The sequence below is a fragment of the Caretta caretta genome, chromosome 15 (genome assembly GCF_965140235.1).
Source record: "Caretta caretta isolate rCarCar2 chromosome 15, rCarCar1.hap1, whole genome shotgun sequence".
Taxonomy (NCBI): domain Eukaryota; kingdom Metazoa; phylum Chordata; order Testudines; family Cheloniidae; genus Caretta; species Caretta caretta.
Genome location: NC_134220.1, coordinates 25,748,508 through 25,761,852, shown reverse-complemented (window position 1 = coordinate 25,761,852; position 13,345 = coordinate 25,748,508). Strand labels below are relative to the sequence as shown.

At 43.9% G+C, this 13,345-nt stretch overlaps 2 protein-coding genes across 24 annotated transcripts in view; one reads left to right on the top strand and one right to left on the bottom strand.

The window, feature by feature from the left end:
• Positions 1-13,345, top strand: part of ARL6IP4 (ARF like GTPase 6 interacting protein 4) — a 30,377-nt gene that overhangs the window by 8,928 nt on the left and 8,104 nt on the right. The window contains exons 6-8 of one of the 6 annotated variants that reach the window (XR_012665084.1): positions 282-367; positions 2,101-2,266; positions 4,209-4,563. The exons of 1 other annotated variant lie outside the window; for it this stretch is intronic. Coding sequence is in view for 3 of the 5 variants with exons in the window: in XM_048821478.2 (XP_048677435.2) it covers positions 282-338 (57 nt within the window). In the remaining 2 variants the exon portion in view is untranslated. Of the gene's footprint in view, positions 1-281; positions 1,466-2,100; positions 2,267-4,208; positions 4,564-13,345 lie in introns of those variants that run through there. 4 more of the 6 variants (XR_012665085.1, XM_048821478.2, XM_048821476.2 and 1 more) reach the window with 4 other exon arrangements.
• PITPNM2 (phosphatidylinositol transfer protein membrane associated 2) overlaps positions 2,850-13,345 on the bottom strand; it is a 218,913-nt gene continuing 208,417 nt past the window's right edge. For 15 of the 18 annotated variants that reach the window (XM_048821452.2, XM_048821451.2, XM_048821449.2 and 12 more), the window contains 4 exons: positions 12,069-12,218; positions 11,779-11,962; positions 8,178-8,318; positions 2,850-7,525 (listed from right to left, as the gene is read on the bottom strand). In XM_048821452.2, the coding sequence (XP_048677409.1) occupies positions 7,181-7,525; positions 8,178-8,318; positions 11,779-11,962; positions 12,069-12,218 (820 nt within the window). In that variant the 3' untranslated portion in view covers positions 2,850-7,180. The remainder of the gene's footprint in view (positions 7,526-8,177; positions 8,319-11,778; positions 11,963-12,068; positions 12,219-13,345) is intronic. The other 3 variants (XM_048821455.2, XM_048821463.2, XM_048821465.2) reach the window with 1 other exon arrangement.

Here is a 13,345-nt window from a genome sequence, read left to right as displayed (position 1 = left end):
GCTGGGTTTGTAAAGCATGGGCTAGTGGCTTGAACACAGGCCTGGGGGGCAGGAGAGCTGAGTTTTGCTTACTCACTGCATGGCCTTGTGGAAACTGCAGCCTCTCTCTTGGCTTTTCCCATCTGCAAAACTGGGATAAATCCTACTTAGCCAGGGTGGAAGTGGGTTTGATCACACACATTGGTAGAGGCCTTTCAGCCTCTCACAGGTAGGTGGTATGGAAGCACCAAGCAGATGGTTTGGGAAGACTAGCCTATAAGTGCCTGTTTGTTCCTTCACAGCAAGCCACCCGAGGAGACGGCCTGGCCTTCCAGATGAGGACAGGGATGCTTCAGTAACAGTCTAAATGTCAAGTACATCAGGAAAGGTGGTTTTCTTGTTCTGCTCACTGAGACACTATTCTGCCAAAGCAGGCAGCTCCCCATTCTCCCTGCACTGGCGAGATCTGTGTGTGACACAGCAGGATCTTTACCCTGTGGACATGTCCTGTTCTGCTGGGTCCATCTATTGCCTGGAGGAGGGAGTGACTTTGATGGCACCTCCCCTTTAGCCATGGCTTCTCTCCTGCCAGTCCATGCAAAGTCTTTAAGACCTGACCAACATTGCTCTCAACTTGGTCGCTTTCTGAGGCTCCTCCCACTACTGCTCAATGATTGAGCAAATGATTCTTAGGCAGCAAGTAGCTGTCAGTCCACCAGGGCGCTCATGGGTGCCACCAGCACAACAATGCTGAGTCCCCAGAGGAGATAAACTCACCCAGTGACTAACACCATGTTATCTTTAATACACTTCCTTGATGGTGATTCAGATTCCAAACTCTAAGGCAAATGCCCAGGTACCAGGTGGCCATAACCCCGCTGATACTGGGGTGACTGCCACAGTGATCCCCTGAAATGAGGGTGCCGTAAATCATTTTTCACATGTGGTTGCTACGTGCCTGCTCTTTGAATTAATATTTGCCCTGTGTTTACTCCAGTGTTTGGTTGGATTGCTCAGTTACAGAGGGGTCCCTTTACAGCCCTCAGCTGTACAGAGACCCATTTATACTTTGCCCCAGCTTTGTGCAGGCTGCAACATTAGGTCCAGCATTAGGTCCACATCTTGCAAGGTGCCTTTTCTCACTGAGCCAATGAGAGGTGAAGGCACTTGGCATGGTACAGGTTCAAGCTTTAAATTAGCACTGGCTCCCTTGACGGCAGGCTGCACTGGGACAGTGGGTTAAGTGTAATGGACAGGGGCACATTTTGTTGGGGGTTTGCTCAGCCTTGCTCATATCCCTGCACCAAAGTGATGCCCCTTCCTTGCTCTTTATGACAATGCAAGGGGCAGTTTTGGTTTGTTAGTGAAATTGGCCTTTTCAGAAGCAGAGGAGCCCAGGAAAACTCAGTCTTCTGATTCTCCCCCCTCAAGCCCCACTTAACTTGGTGAATCTGAAAACTTGTAAAAAATAAACTGGTTAAATCAATCCAGCAGCCCAAGTTATTCTTTTATGTGCCAGTGTGAATGAACGACAGGTAGCAATTATACAAACCAATCTGTTGCAAGGGGACAGGCAAGATTTTTGTGTGTTTGCGTGGGCGTGCTCAATTGTTTTGGCTAACACCCGAAGCTTTAAAATGAATGCTTGCCCCGTCCTCTGCACCCAGTGGCTTGCTAAGGAAATCACAGTAGGTCAGATTTTTGACCTTATGCTACCACAGCTGAGCAGCTACAGCTAGCAAAGTGCAAGACCTAGAAAGCCCAAAGTGCGATCAGTATGACACTGACTCCCCCTAGAGATGCCTGCTTACTTTGGTGACGTAGTAGTTTCCTTGGTCCCTTTACTCCACTCTATTTAACAGATCCCACCGCAGACTTCTTTGGTTACTTGGGTCTGATGGCTGTTGGTGGAAAGTCCTGTTCTGAACTGTAAAATCACTGCCTGTTTAAAAAAATTTGTCCTTCTGTATGATTTGAACTAGTTTTCATGTGCCACTTTTCTAACCTCTTAGAAGGCCCTGAGGTGTTTTTGACTGTGGGAGGCTGGTCACGTATGTATGGATTCATCCTGTCTGCTGGCAGGTCTCCTATCAACGTATCTTCCTTTTCCCTTTAATGCAGGCCTCCTCCTCTAGTAGCTGGGTTTTAGGCACATGGGTCAGATGGAGACAACACACTTCCCTTTTATAAAGGAGCTAGTTATGGCACAAACCTCCCTGGGACCATATGTTTAACAAGGACACTGACAGCAGCCAGGATGAGAGGGGGACAAGCCGTGGACAAACAGGTAGGTGTCTGAGTAGGGCTGAGCCAGGCGAATCTCTGCCCTTACTGAACAGTAGAGGAAAGGGCCTGCTTGAGAGGGTGCAGCTTGCTTGAGAGGGTGCAGCTCCCTTGAGCCTCCCCCTTTGGAAGGGTCCGTGTAAGGCAGCAGCGCTGACAGCCCCTGAGCTAGCCAGACTTAGGCTTTACGGATTGTGCATTTATTGGCAGCCAGTTCAAAGGGAAGCTCCCACATGCTGTTGGGTGGCTCCCTGTTCTCCACTCTCACGCTCTGCTGTTGTTGATTCACTTACTGTCCCCCATCATTTCACTCTCTCACTGGCTGTAGAACATCATTTTCAATTCAGAGCACACAGTGCTTGTAATTGTCTCTCTCTTTTCCGTTTGGTTTCCATTTGCCTCATGACAATGTTTTCAGCCCCTCTATTTTTCTGCTCAGCAGTTCACATCTTTGCCATCTTTTTCTTTGGCATCTAATTCCATTGGACACTTTCATTAAACTGGATCATTTTCAGTTCCCAATTCCTAGCTTTTGTGATGCATTAACTGTCAGTTTGTAAGTCACCAAAAGAAGCAGACACAGAATGTAGCCTTCCCATTTCTTTAATCTGTGTAATGTACAAAGTTACTGTACACAAAGCACACCCAGGCATTAGAGCAATGCACTAACAGCAAGGAGGAGAAGGAAGTTGTACAGTAGTTATGGTTTGTTACATACAAGCAAATAGATCTTAACAGTATTTTACACACACAACATAATACACAAAATGAAAACCAGGAAGAGGCAGACTCAGATCTAAATCTCATTCCCTGGTGGGGTGCAGGTGTGTCTGTCAAATTAAGCCATGACATAGTTTTCCCCCCCATCTGTATCCCTAAAAGATTTTTTTATAAATAAAATAGAACATTATTGAATATAAAATTGACGGTCAAGGATATCGATATCCAGGGTTTTCATACAAGGGGAGGGAGAAAAATGTAAGGCTTCTAGAACTAATAGGAAAATGCAGCAAAGGTGAAGATACCTGAAGAGCAGGGGTACTACAAGAAGTGCAGGTTGCTTGTGGGAAGAGCAGGTTGTTCGTAACCCTTTGGTTAGCTATTGGTTTTCATTTAACATATCTTCTAACACTATACACGTTCTTTTTGGTAGTAAAATTTTTCCTTTTTAATGATTTATCAAAAGAAGAAAACAAGGAATTAAAGTGACAGTTTGGATTTAAAAAAAAAGTGGAAAGGGACAGGGTCAGGTTTCTGTCCCAACGTTCAGATTATAGAAAAGCTGCTTTTTAGGAAAAAAAATCCACAGAAATGTTTCCTCGAATGTTTAATTCCAGTGGAAACAGATGTTGTTTTTTAAAAACCCAATAAATAAATATCTCTGTTCAGTGCTTACAATATAAACATTGCAGTTTTGTGCTGAGTGCATGAGAACCAGGAAGTGATAGTTACCAGAACCAACTAGTCTGTTTTCCTTGGCCTAATCTGATGAATGCAAAAAGGAACTAACCAGCATAACAGTGAAAAGTATAATAAACTTTTAATATTCCTTCTGTTTTAAACAACACAGAACTGTTATTTGTAACAAAGGTAAATAAGGTCTTTAACCTGACAGTGCCCCTTTAATAAGAATGGAAAATACATTCAGCTTTCCCTAACTGTATCCCAATGGAGCCTCTTTTGTGCATTTAGAAAGACATTTTGTTTCACATGCATCACTCCCTAGAACATTTCAGAGCAGTTTATAAACACAAAAGTTAAACTATTGCTATTGCTTTTAGAATGACAGAGTAATATACTGATCTTTGCTTCAGATAGACAATAATAAGACAGGGATGTATGAGAAGATAGATTCACGGGGAACTATAGTGTACTTGTATGGGTGAAAAAAACCTATCTGCATATGTCATGTTAATACATGGCCACATTGTCTGATATTATTGCAGTGATGAACAAAGATTCTGCACTACGATTGTTTCTCTGTATGGATTCTTACAATGGAAACAGATGGGGGAGAGGTTGAAAAATTCAAGAAGCTCAACAAAGGGTCAGAACACAGGTGCTACGATTGTCAGTCTCACTGATTATTATTGGTTTAAAATATGGAGTGATGGAGAGGTGATTATAATATTGCACTTCTGCGGTCATTGACAGTTACATTAAACTTGGTCCATAAAATAATTGCTTTGTACATAATGCCTGAAACAAAAAAAAGCTACATTTTAATATTAATAATCTCTGAAGGTTCTGTTGCCTCCGGACACTTTTTCTCTACACAAAATAAATAACTTTCACTTTGTATATACCCACTTTTGTTTTTTTAACATTTACATTATCCTCAGTTTTACACTATCTACACACAAGAAAATGTTAACAGCTCATCTGCATTTTGAAAAAAAAGTACATGTCATGCCTTGGTTTGTGGACTCTTCTTTCAGAGTAAGATTGAACTTTGTAAAGGCCATATCCAAATTTGCAAATACGCTTTGTGATCATGGTTTGGTTACTTTACAGAATGGACTGCGGCTTGCTTCTAAGTCAGATGGCAACAGTTTGGTACAATATTCAACTAGCAAAAAGCTATGACACAATTCACATTTTTAGCCAGTAGCTTTGGATATACATTCAAGGTAACTAGGCTGAGTCAGCAGAAAGGGAAGTAATTTTTTCAGTAGTAAAAATCTGTACGGATGTTCTGTAATATAATTATCAAAGATGAATGGCGTAGTAGTTTGCAATGAGGCTAAGAGTAAATGAGATGCACTGTGTTTGCGGGTGGATCTATTAAAGCTCCATCAACATGGACATTCTCAGTAGTTAAACACTGTCCTCTTTAGATCACTGTAGGGATAGAGCACACATTCTAAGTTCGTTTTGAAACTTGAGGTCTAAGCCGTAGTCATGAAATAGATTTTTGATGTCTGGATGAGTGACGTGTTTGCCTGCTGCAGCTCTGAGCCAGGTAGCAGAGCAGAGCTCACAGTGCTTTGCGTCTCGGTGCAGAGGTGCTACACTTCGTACTGAAACCGTTAATAAAATGAAGCAGTCTAAAAAATCGATTATAAATAAGATCCTTGTAAGTAGAAAGTGATATAAACATAGTATATTGTGGTGGAGGAAAGCAGGACAATACTTAGCCAATGAATGTGCTATGAATATAAAATCTTCATGTGAAATAGGCAGGTGGGAGCCCCAAATATCCACCCAGTTTGGATATTTCCCATACCCAAGTTGGTGTGTGCAAGCAGAAAACTGCGCCCTTCACTGAGGCTGAAAATTCAGAATCCTGGCTAGTTTGACCTGGGAGGGGGGCAGGGCTAAGGGGCTTTCAGGCAACCCCTCTGTTCTAGGCACTGTTCTCCTCTGCTCCTCGTTAAATTATGTCCTTCACCTTTGAATACCTTGTGGCTTACAATCTCCTTGTCGCTAGCAAGCAGCAGAGCACATTATCCTGCAGACTGGAAATGTCACCTCTGCAATGCTCCCAGACCCTTGCATGCCCAGTGCAAGAGAGAGATTCAGGTCATGGCAGCGCATTAAACCATCAGCTCAGACACATCGACTGAAAGAGAGGCTAGGAAAATTAAGATATGGCCTTTTCTTAAGCTTGCACAACTTAGTTGGCACACTTCCTTACAGTCTCCTTACTGTTGAAAAACTTTTGCACAAATCTATCTATATATATATATATACACACACACACACACACATATATATATATATACACACACACCCCCACCCACCCTGGCTTAGAAATATTTAATTGTCATGCACTACAAACAGTTAGGTGTAGCTACATGAGATGGTAACAGGTCTCCATTCTAAAAATTATCAGTGCAAAAACAATGAGGTTTTACAGTTGAATAACTACAGTTAAAAAAAGCAAGTCTAATTCCCGTGAAAGCTGTTACTGATATTGGAGAGAACCTGGGAAGAAGAAATGTCTCTGAGTGGGGGATAGTGGTGAAATATTTGGACCCTGCATTTTGATGACAAGAAATGCAGTGCAATCTAGCTGTTGAGTACTTTCAGACACTTGCAAATATATGGTGGTTAGTTTCTGAAATAATATACAGCAATAATACTTGGAGAACTATACAGTAAAGTAAGTGGCTGATGTTGTTAACAGCTAAAACAAAACTCCTTGTTTTTTTGAATAGCTTAATACATTAAATTCCATCACCTTTCAAAATGTTTAAAGCAAAACCAAAAAACTAATGACCCCACTTTCTAGAGCATCAATCTGCTGACATACGGCTCCTATCAACAGCAGTTGATACTTCATTAATGCTTTGCTGATATACATCCTCCTGGGTACAAAGTGGATAAATTCTAAGCTCTCTGCACATGTAAAACACTTGATTGCTTCACCCAGTGCAGCAGAAGCCTCTCATTTCAGCCTCTCTGCACCTTGGAAATGACATGCTTAGTTTAAAAACACAAAAAAGTGCTGGTATCCAGCAGTCTCTCTCAGTCTGGCTAATGGAACAACCCAAGTGAAAGGTCTAACCAGACTTCTTCCCCTTCCACCACATGGCACTGAGGATCACACTCAGTCACGTGTATCTGATTGATGGCTAAGAAGGTGAGGGAGGCACATATTTACAGTCACTAAACCTGGATAAGAAAAGGAGGCAGAGGAGAGCATGGTCTTGATCTGGAAACTGTTTGTTTTCCCCCTTGGTTCCCTAATTTCAAATGGTTTTTCGGGCTAGTGCTCTGCAAACCCAACACGCCATTTTAAGGCCTGCAAATTCCATGTGGAAAATACACCAGCCTTTCCTCCTAGCATACCATGTTGTTGTTAGAGAGTAGCACCATATTTACCCTTCCATCTCACACTGCTGGCCTTGTCCTTTATTCCTTCTGTTTCCTCCTCCGGCGGCTGTGGCCGACTGTCACTGGCTCCTGGCTGGCTCTACTTCTGACCTGAAGTGCCAGAGTCCAGTTTTGAGGCTGCGCTCCGGCCCCAGCACCCAGTGGCAATGCTCATGCTCCTTTGGCTGCGCTCCCGCTCTCTCTCCCTATCGCTGTCTGACTGGCTTTGCGTTCGTTCAGGTCTGTGGCTGGCATTCCCGCTCGCCCCCGTGGGCTGTGAGGAGATGGTACGTAGCAAATGATTCCTCTTGCGCAGGAAATCTGGCTGGCTGGGGAGACCAAAGCTGCCTTTTCTCAGTGCCATCCGGGTCGTGTTTTTGGCAGGCCGGGAGCGATGATTATACTCCAGCTGGGCAAGGTGGGCTGCGTACCCCTCAGTAATGAACTGTGAAACAATAGGTCAGGGGGTTTTACAGGACAGAGTCAACTTGAAATCAAGCAACTTTCAAAAAAAAAAATGGAGTCACAGTCAGTTCAGATCCCACATCTATCTACAAGTCCCTCTTTCAGTTGTGGTTTGACAATCACTTTCTTAAATGTTTCTTTCCTCTGCTGCTTTGTGAAAATCCCACAAAAACAACAGAGGGAACTGACTGACCCTGTACGGGGGAGGCAATCGACAGTGACACATGGTGCTGGTACACGCACAACAGAAACCAGCTCTACAGCGAACCCCCCTCCCCCCCTTCTGATCTTCAGCTTTACTCAGCCTGAGTAACGGCAGGGACAAGTTCAGACAAAAGGGGGATTTTTAAGTGGACAGGACTTCATTTAAAAGAAAATCTAATTATATAACACTACAAAGCACAATGCAGTGGAACAGCAACTGGTGTTTTCACTCTGTTATTTCCATAGCGGTGATGCATAAAGCAAGGAACCCTCACACCTCTCAGAGAGATGCGGAGGGATCCTGGTGTGTGGGAACTTCCTCTTTACAAAATAGTCTGATCTTGCTCCTGGTGAAGTTAGTGTCTGAACTCCCACTAACTCCAGTAGGGACAGCATCAGCCACTGGAGTGTTCTACAGACAAACTAACCTGGATTCCTACCTGACACTGGTGCTGTAATTTCTTGGTTGGTCGGCCAACAATATAGATGTGCGTGGGTGGCAAACTAATGGAGCTGTAGACCGAAATATCCTTAGTGGATCCGTATGCGGCGTGGATCCTCATGTGGAGCTGTGGGAAGAGGGAACGTTTATTCTATGACACTGCTCAGCACGCTTGGCTTTTTCACAGTGATTGTGGGAATATGCAGTCAAGAGTGCACTGCAAGTCCCACCTGGACAATGCTCTGCAGAGATATGTACTAATTAACCAACAGCAGTGCTGAGGGTTTGTACTATAGGCCGATTACTGTTCTAGCTGTTCTGCAGAATACAAGGGCAGAATGAAGTAGGAAGTACAATAGGAATGTAGCTATGTTTACCTAATGTCCTTTCTTTGTGTGGCACGCTCCACAGCTCTGTTCCAAGGAGTTTTGTAAACGCTAGCCAGGGAGGGAGCATTTTTCAATTATATTCAGTAACTGTTTATATGAAGAATTCCCTTCCACCGAGAGACCACAGCACTAGTCTGGTGGCTGGGTTAGCCAGACTGCATATCTAATTTTGTTGGATTTTGCGGTGGTTTAGACAGACAACTATGCATATCACCTTGCATGATGCACTGGATTTTTCTACCCATTAGTAGTTACTGCTCTGTTCCCACAGAGCAGAAGATTTCATTTACTCTTTAGCCAGACATTTGAGAAGATCATTTTGCAGCTGTGGCGGTGGAATAAAACTGGTGGGGCTCTGCAGGAGGAGGTGCTTATCCTGGTGCCAAGCATGGATCCATCTGGTTCTGCCTGGAGAGCTGCAAGCTGGCCAAAGACCCATTGTAGCAAATCTGTGAACCTTTGTGCCCTCTGGAAAGGTAGATTTCCAACAAGGGATAATAATATGGCATCTTCTGTAACAAGGGGGTTCCAAAGACAGCTCGCTCTTGACATTCGGACTTAGATGTCAAGTTAAAGGCTGATTCCAACAGTCATTGTGTTCAGTATTTAATGATGGGCTTTCATTTTGTCAAGGTCTAGGGAGAATAAGGCACACTGGCCCTAGAATAATGGAAACTGTTTCACTATGCTAGACAATGGCATGTCTGATCCAGTGGGCTAGATAACCAAGATGGCCCCATTAATTAGGCCTGATTTATCACTGAAATAAAGGGGAAATTCGAACAACCTAGGTCTAAGACATGATAAAAGCCCATCAGTTACCAGGCTGAAATATGACATTATGGAAGTCTGTCCAAAGACTGCACTTCGCAGACGCATTGATATTAGAGCTCGAAAAGCCCTAGCAGTGACATCTACTCCCATCCCAGAGGCCAGGGTAGAATCAATCCCCTCAACATATTTTCTAGTATTCAGCTCAGTCCAGTTTTAAATGTCACAAGCTAAAAAGCTTCCACCACTTCCGTTCCTACAACAAGTAGATCTCATAGTTAGGAAGTTTTTCTGATATTCAGACATAAATGTTCACACTCTTAACTCTTTGAAGCCATTCCTCCTAGTTACATTCCTAAATAACTCCTTTCCCTCCTTGCAATTTACACCTCCTCATGCAGTAGACATTTAGCACGTCCTATTCTGAGTCATCCTATACCCAAACTGCAGATATATGGCACATGTGATCTTTCCTCCAGCTCGCTGATCATTCTTGTTGCTCTTTTCTGCACTCTCTCCACTTAGAGTCAGGTAATGTATGCAGTATGACCTTGGGGCATCCCCACAGGCGAAGAGCGCACGGTGCTAGTCTTTAAAAACAGAGTCTGTGCAGTAGGTTTTATTTTGTACCTCATTTTCCACTCTCTATAACAACCTTTTGGATTGACTGGGTTTAACGACATGCAGGCAAGTTGGTGCCTTTCTATTCCTTTTACATTTATTACACTCTGTCTGGTCTCCTTGGCACCAACAGCCTCTTTAAAACTGGGTGGTTATTTTCCATGCTGAGTGAGAGCCAGATCTTGTGAGGGGAACATTTGAACGGGGTTGTGGATACTCTGTAATGTCTTACAGAACCATGCCATTGATTTTGCTCCCTCACTCTTCACGTTAATAAGGGAGTACAAACCAAGAAGTTAACTCCTATTTACTTCCTTGGTTGTGCACTGCTACAAAGAGTATGCTCAGTCTTTGCTGGAGAGAGGCAAAGTGATCTCATGGTTAGAGCAGAAAGCTAGGACTCCTGGGTTCTAAGACTGGCTCTTCAGATGATCCTCTCTGTGACGGGCAACTCAGCTCTGTGTCTCAGATTCTCTAGCTGTAAAAGGGGGATATTATTTACCTACATCAGAGGTGTTGTGAAGGATGGTTGATCAATAGCAATAAAGTGCTTTGAGATCCTCCAAGGGAAGGCGCTGTAGCAGTGCCATATCATCATCAGTTGGCTGCTGCCGGGCAAACTCACATGTTTTGATATGCCTGACAACATCAATATCTTAGCAAGGCATGGACTGAAGTCCTGCCACCTCTTGTAACATTCACTGATCTGTCAAAGCCCCTCCCTAGCTGCTCTGCTGTCACCTGAACCAGCACTTTCTTCTCAGTACTACATGCATCACCCTATACTACCACAATTCTCTACAATTCTCAAAGCAGTGGGAGATGGAGACCTGGAGGTCCTCTTAAGCCCTGCAAAGCACAGTCTTCAAAAGATAAAGGAAATTATATGGCACTTCTATAGAATCCTGCATCCAAGGATCTCAAAGGACTTCACTAACGGTCAACTACAGGAGGAATTTAGGGAGATTGAATGTAACTACCTCAGTTGGCATCTGGCCATGACAACAAGGTGAACAAGCCTTCTCTTGCAAAAAGTGCTAAGGGATTTCTAATGACCATATTGGTTTTGTTTCAACTAAAGAATGGTATGCACCCTCAGCACCACAAGAGGGCATTCATTCATTCCTGTCTGAGAGAAGATCCCCCACCACCAATCCTGCCTGGATGTTCCTTAAAGGTCTTTTCATCCAAGTGCTAACATAGCCCAACTCTCCAAATAGAGATAAGTCCACCCCAAGCCTCTGAACTGGAACTTTGAATCTGAACTTTGCATCTATATAACGGACCTCACCCAAGCCCCAGATCTTAACGTTCACAAACATGGAGATTCCAGTCCAAATTTTCCCAGATATTGGGGTATTTGGATTCGGCCCAATATGGAGACAGGTTTGAATTCTGGGTTTTGGTTGGCTGCAAGTCACAATCTCTTTGATGGCCCTCTATCTGTAAAGCATCCCTTTATGTGCAGATATGACAGGCATCCAGAAATGCACTAAGCAGGTGGGGAAAAAGCACAAGAATCATGATTTCTTCTACGGCAATAGGCATTTCGTAATGGAAGCAGCAAGGATTGCAGCAAGACCGTGCAGAATGAAGTGAACACATTTTAACTGCACAGGCACCTTTGTGGAGTAAGAAAATAAAGAAAGGGGTGAGGGTGGCTAAAAATCAAATGAATGCAGGTTAATGTCCCACTGCAGGTCAGGACTTGACTAAGCCGTGGATGAACCCACGCTTTGCTCACATCTCAGGACAGCTCATGCTTATGTCTGTAATGAGGGTTTTCAGGAAGTTGGCCTTGCTTACGTCTGTAATGAGGGTTTTCAGGAAGTTGGCCTTGTGCCGCAGTGGGTCATGGACAAGCCCATCACAGAATGAGACTATCCCATGGGGGAAATTGTGCTGTGCTAACCATGCCACCACCCTTTGCTTCTGCATATCAGGTCGGCCTGTGACATAGATAATGAGGTAGCCAAGGTCTTGCCAGTGCCTAGTGGGGAAAAAAACAACAGTATTATGGACCTATATTTGCAATAGGGTTAAAATATTCATTTAATATGAAAGCATTTCCCCCAGACCTCTCCCCTGCCACTGACCTTACAACATCAACTGCGCCAGCTCTGACTTTGGGGTCACTCCCCATTATAGACACGCTGGCTGCAAAGGAACCATCAATGCTGAAGACCACAAATTCTGTCCCCTTAGGTAGAACGGTGATATAGCTATCTGCATATGTGTGGTCACCCCTAAATGGAAAGGAATAGGGGGGTTAAGAACAGAGGACAAACCTGACTGAGAGATTAAAGCTACAAGACCCATTTGCAATACCAATTCAGCAAGCATTGTAAATGACCAGGGAATGCAGAATTAAGGGCCAGATCTTGCCATCACTTCACACACACAATTCTGCTAAGGCCCTACACTTGCTGTGTCTTAAGGGTCAGATTGTCTCAGCTGAGGTAAATCATCATCACAGATTCACTGATTTCAGAAAGAAAAGGAGTACTTGTGGCACCTTAGAGACTAACCAATTTATTTGAGCATGAGCTTTCATGAGCTACAGCTCACTTCATCGGATGCATACTGTGGAAACTGCAGAAGACGTTATATATACACAGAGACCATGAAACAATACCTCCTCCCACCCCACTCTCCTGCTGGTAATAGCTTATCTAAAGTGATCATCAAGTTGGGCCATTTCCAGCACAAATCCAGGTTTTCTCACCCTCCGCCCCCCCCACACAAACTCACTCTCCTGCTGGTAATAGCCCATCCAAAGTGACCACTCTCTTTAAAATGTGTATGATAATCAAGGTGGGCCATTTCCAGCACAAATCCAGGTTTTCTCACCCTCCGCCCCCCCCCCACAAACTCACTCTCCTGCTGGTAATAGCTCATCCAAAGCGACCACTCTCCCTACAATGTGCATGATAATCAAGATGGGCCATTTCCAGCACAAATACAGGATTTCAGAGTTACTCTGATTTATAACAGCTGCAGATCTGGCCTGTTGTGTCTGTATCTCAGCACAAGTGGAGAAGACTATCCACTGGTCTGATAGGTATGTACTTGGAGAGGAAGGAAGGTCTTGTGGGTAAGGCACTGGAATAAGACTCAGGAGATATGGCTTCTATTCCTGATTTGGCAAGTCATCTTTCTGTGCCTCCGTTACCCATGTGTCAAATGGACGATGCTAATGATTTCCTACCTGGGAGTGTTATTGTAAGGATAAAGGGACATATTTTTAAAGGTATTTAGGCACCTAAATTTGCAGATAGCTGCCAAGCGGGAGTTCCAAAAGCACCTAACTTCCATTGAGAGGCAGTGCAGGGCCTTTCCCCAATGGTAGTTGGGCACTTATGAAAATCCCACC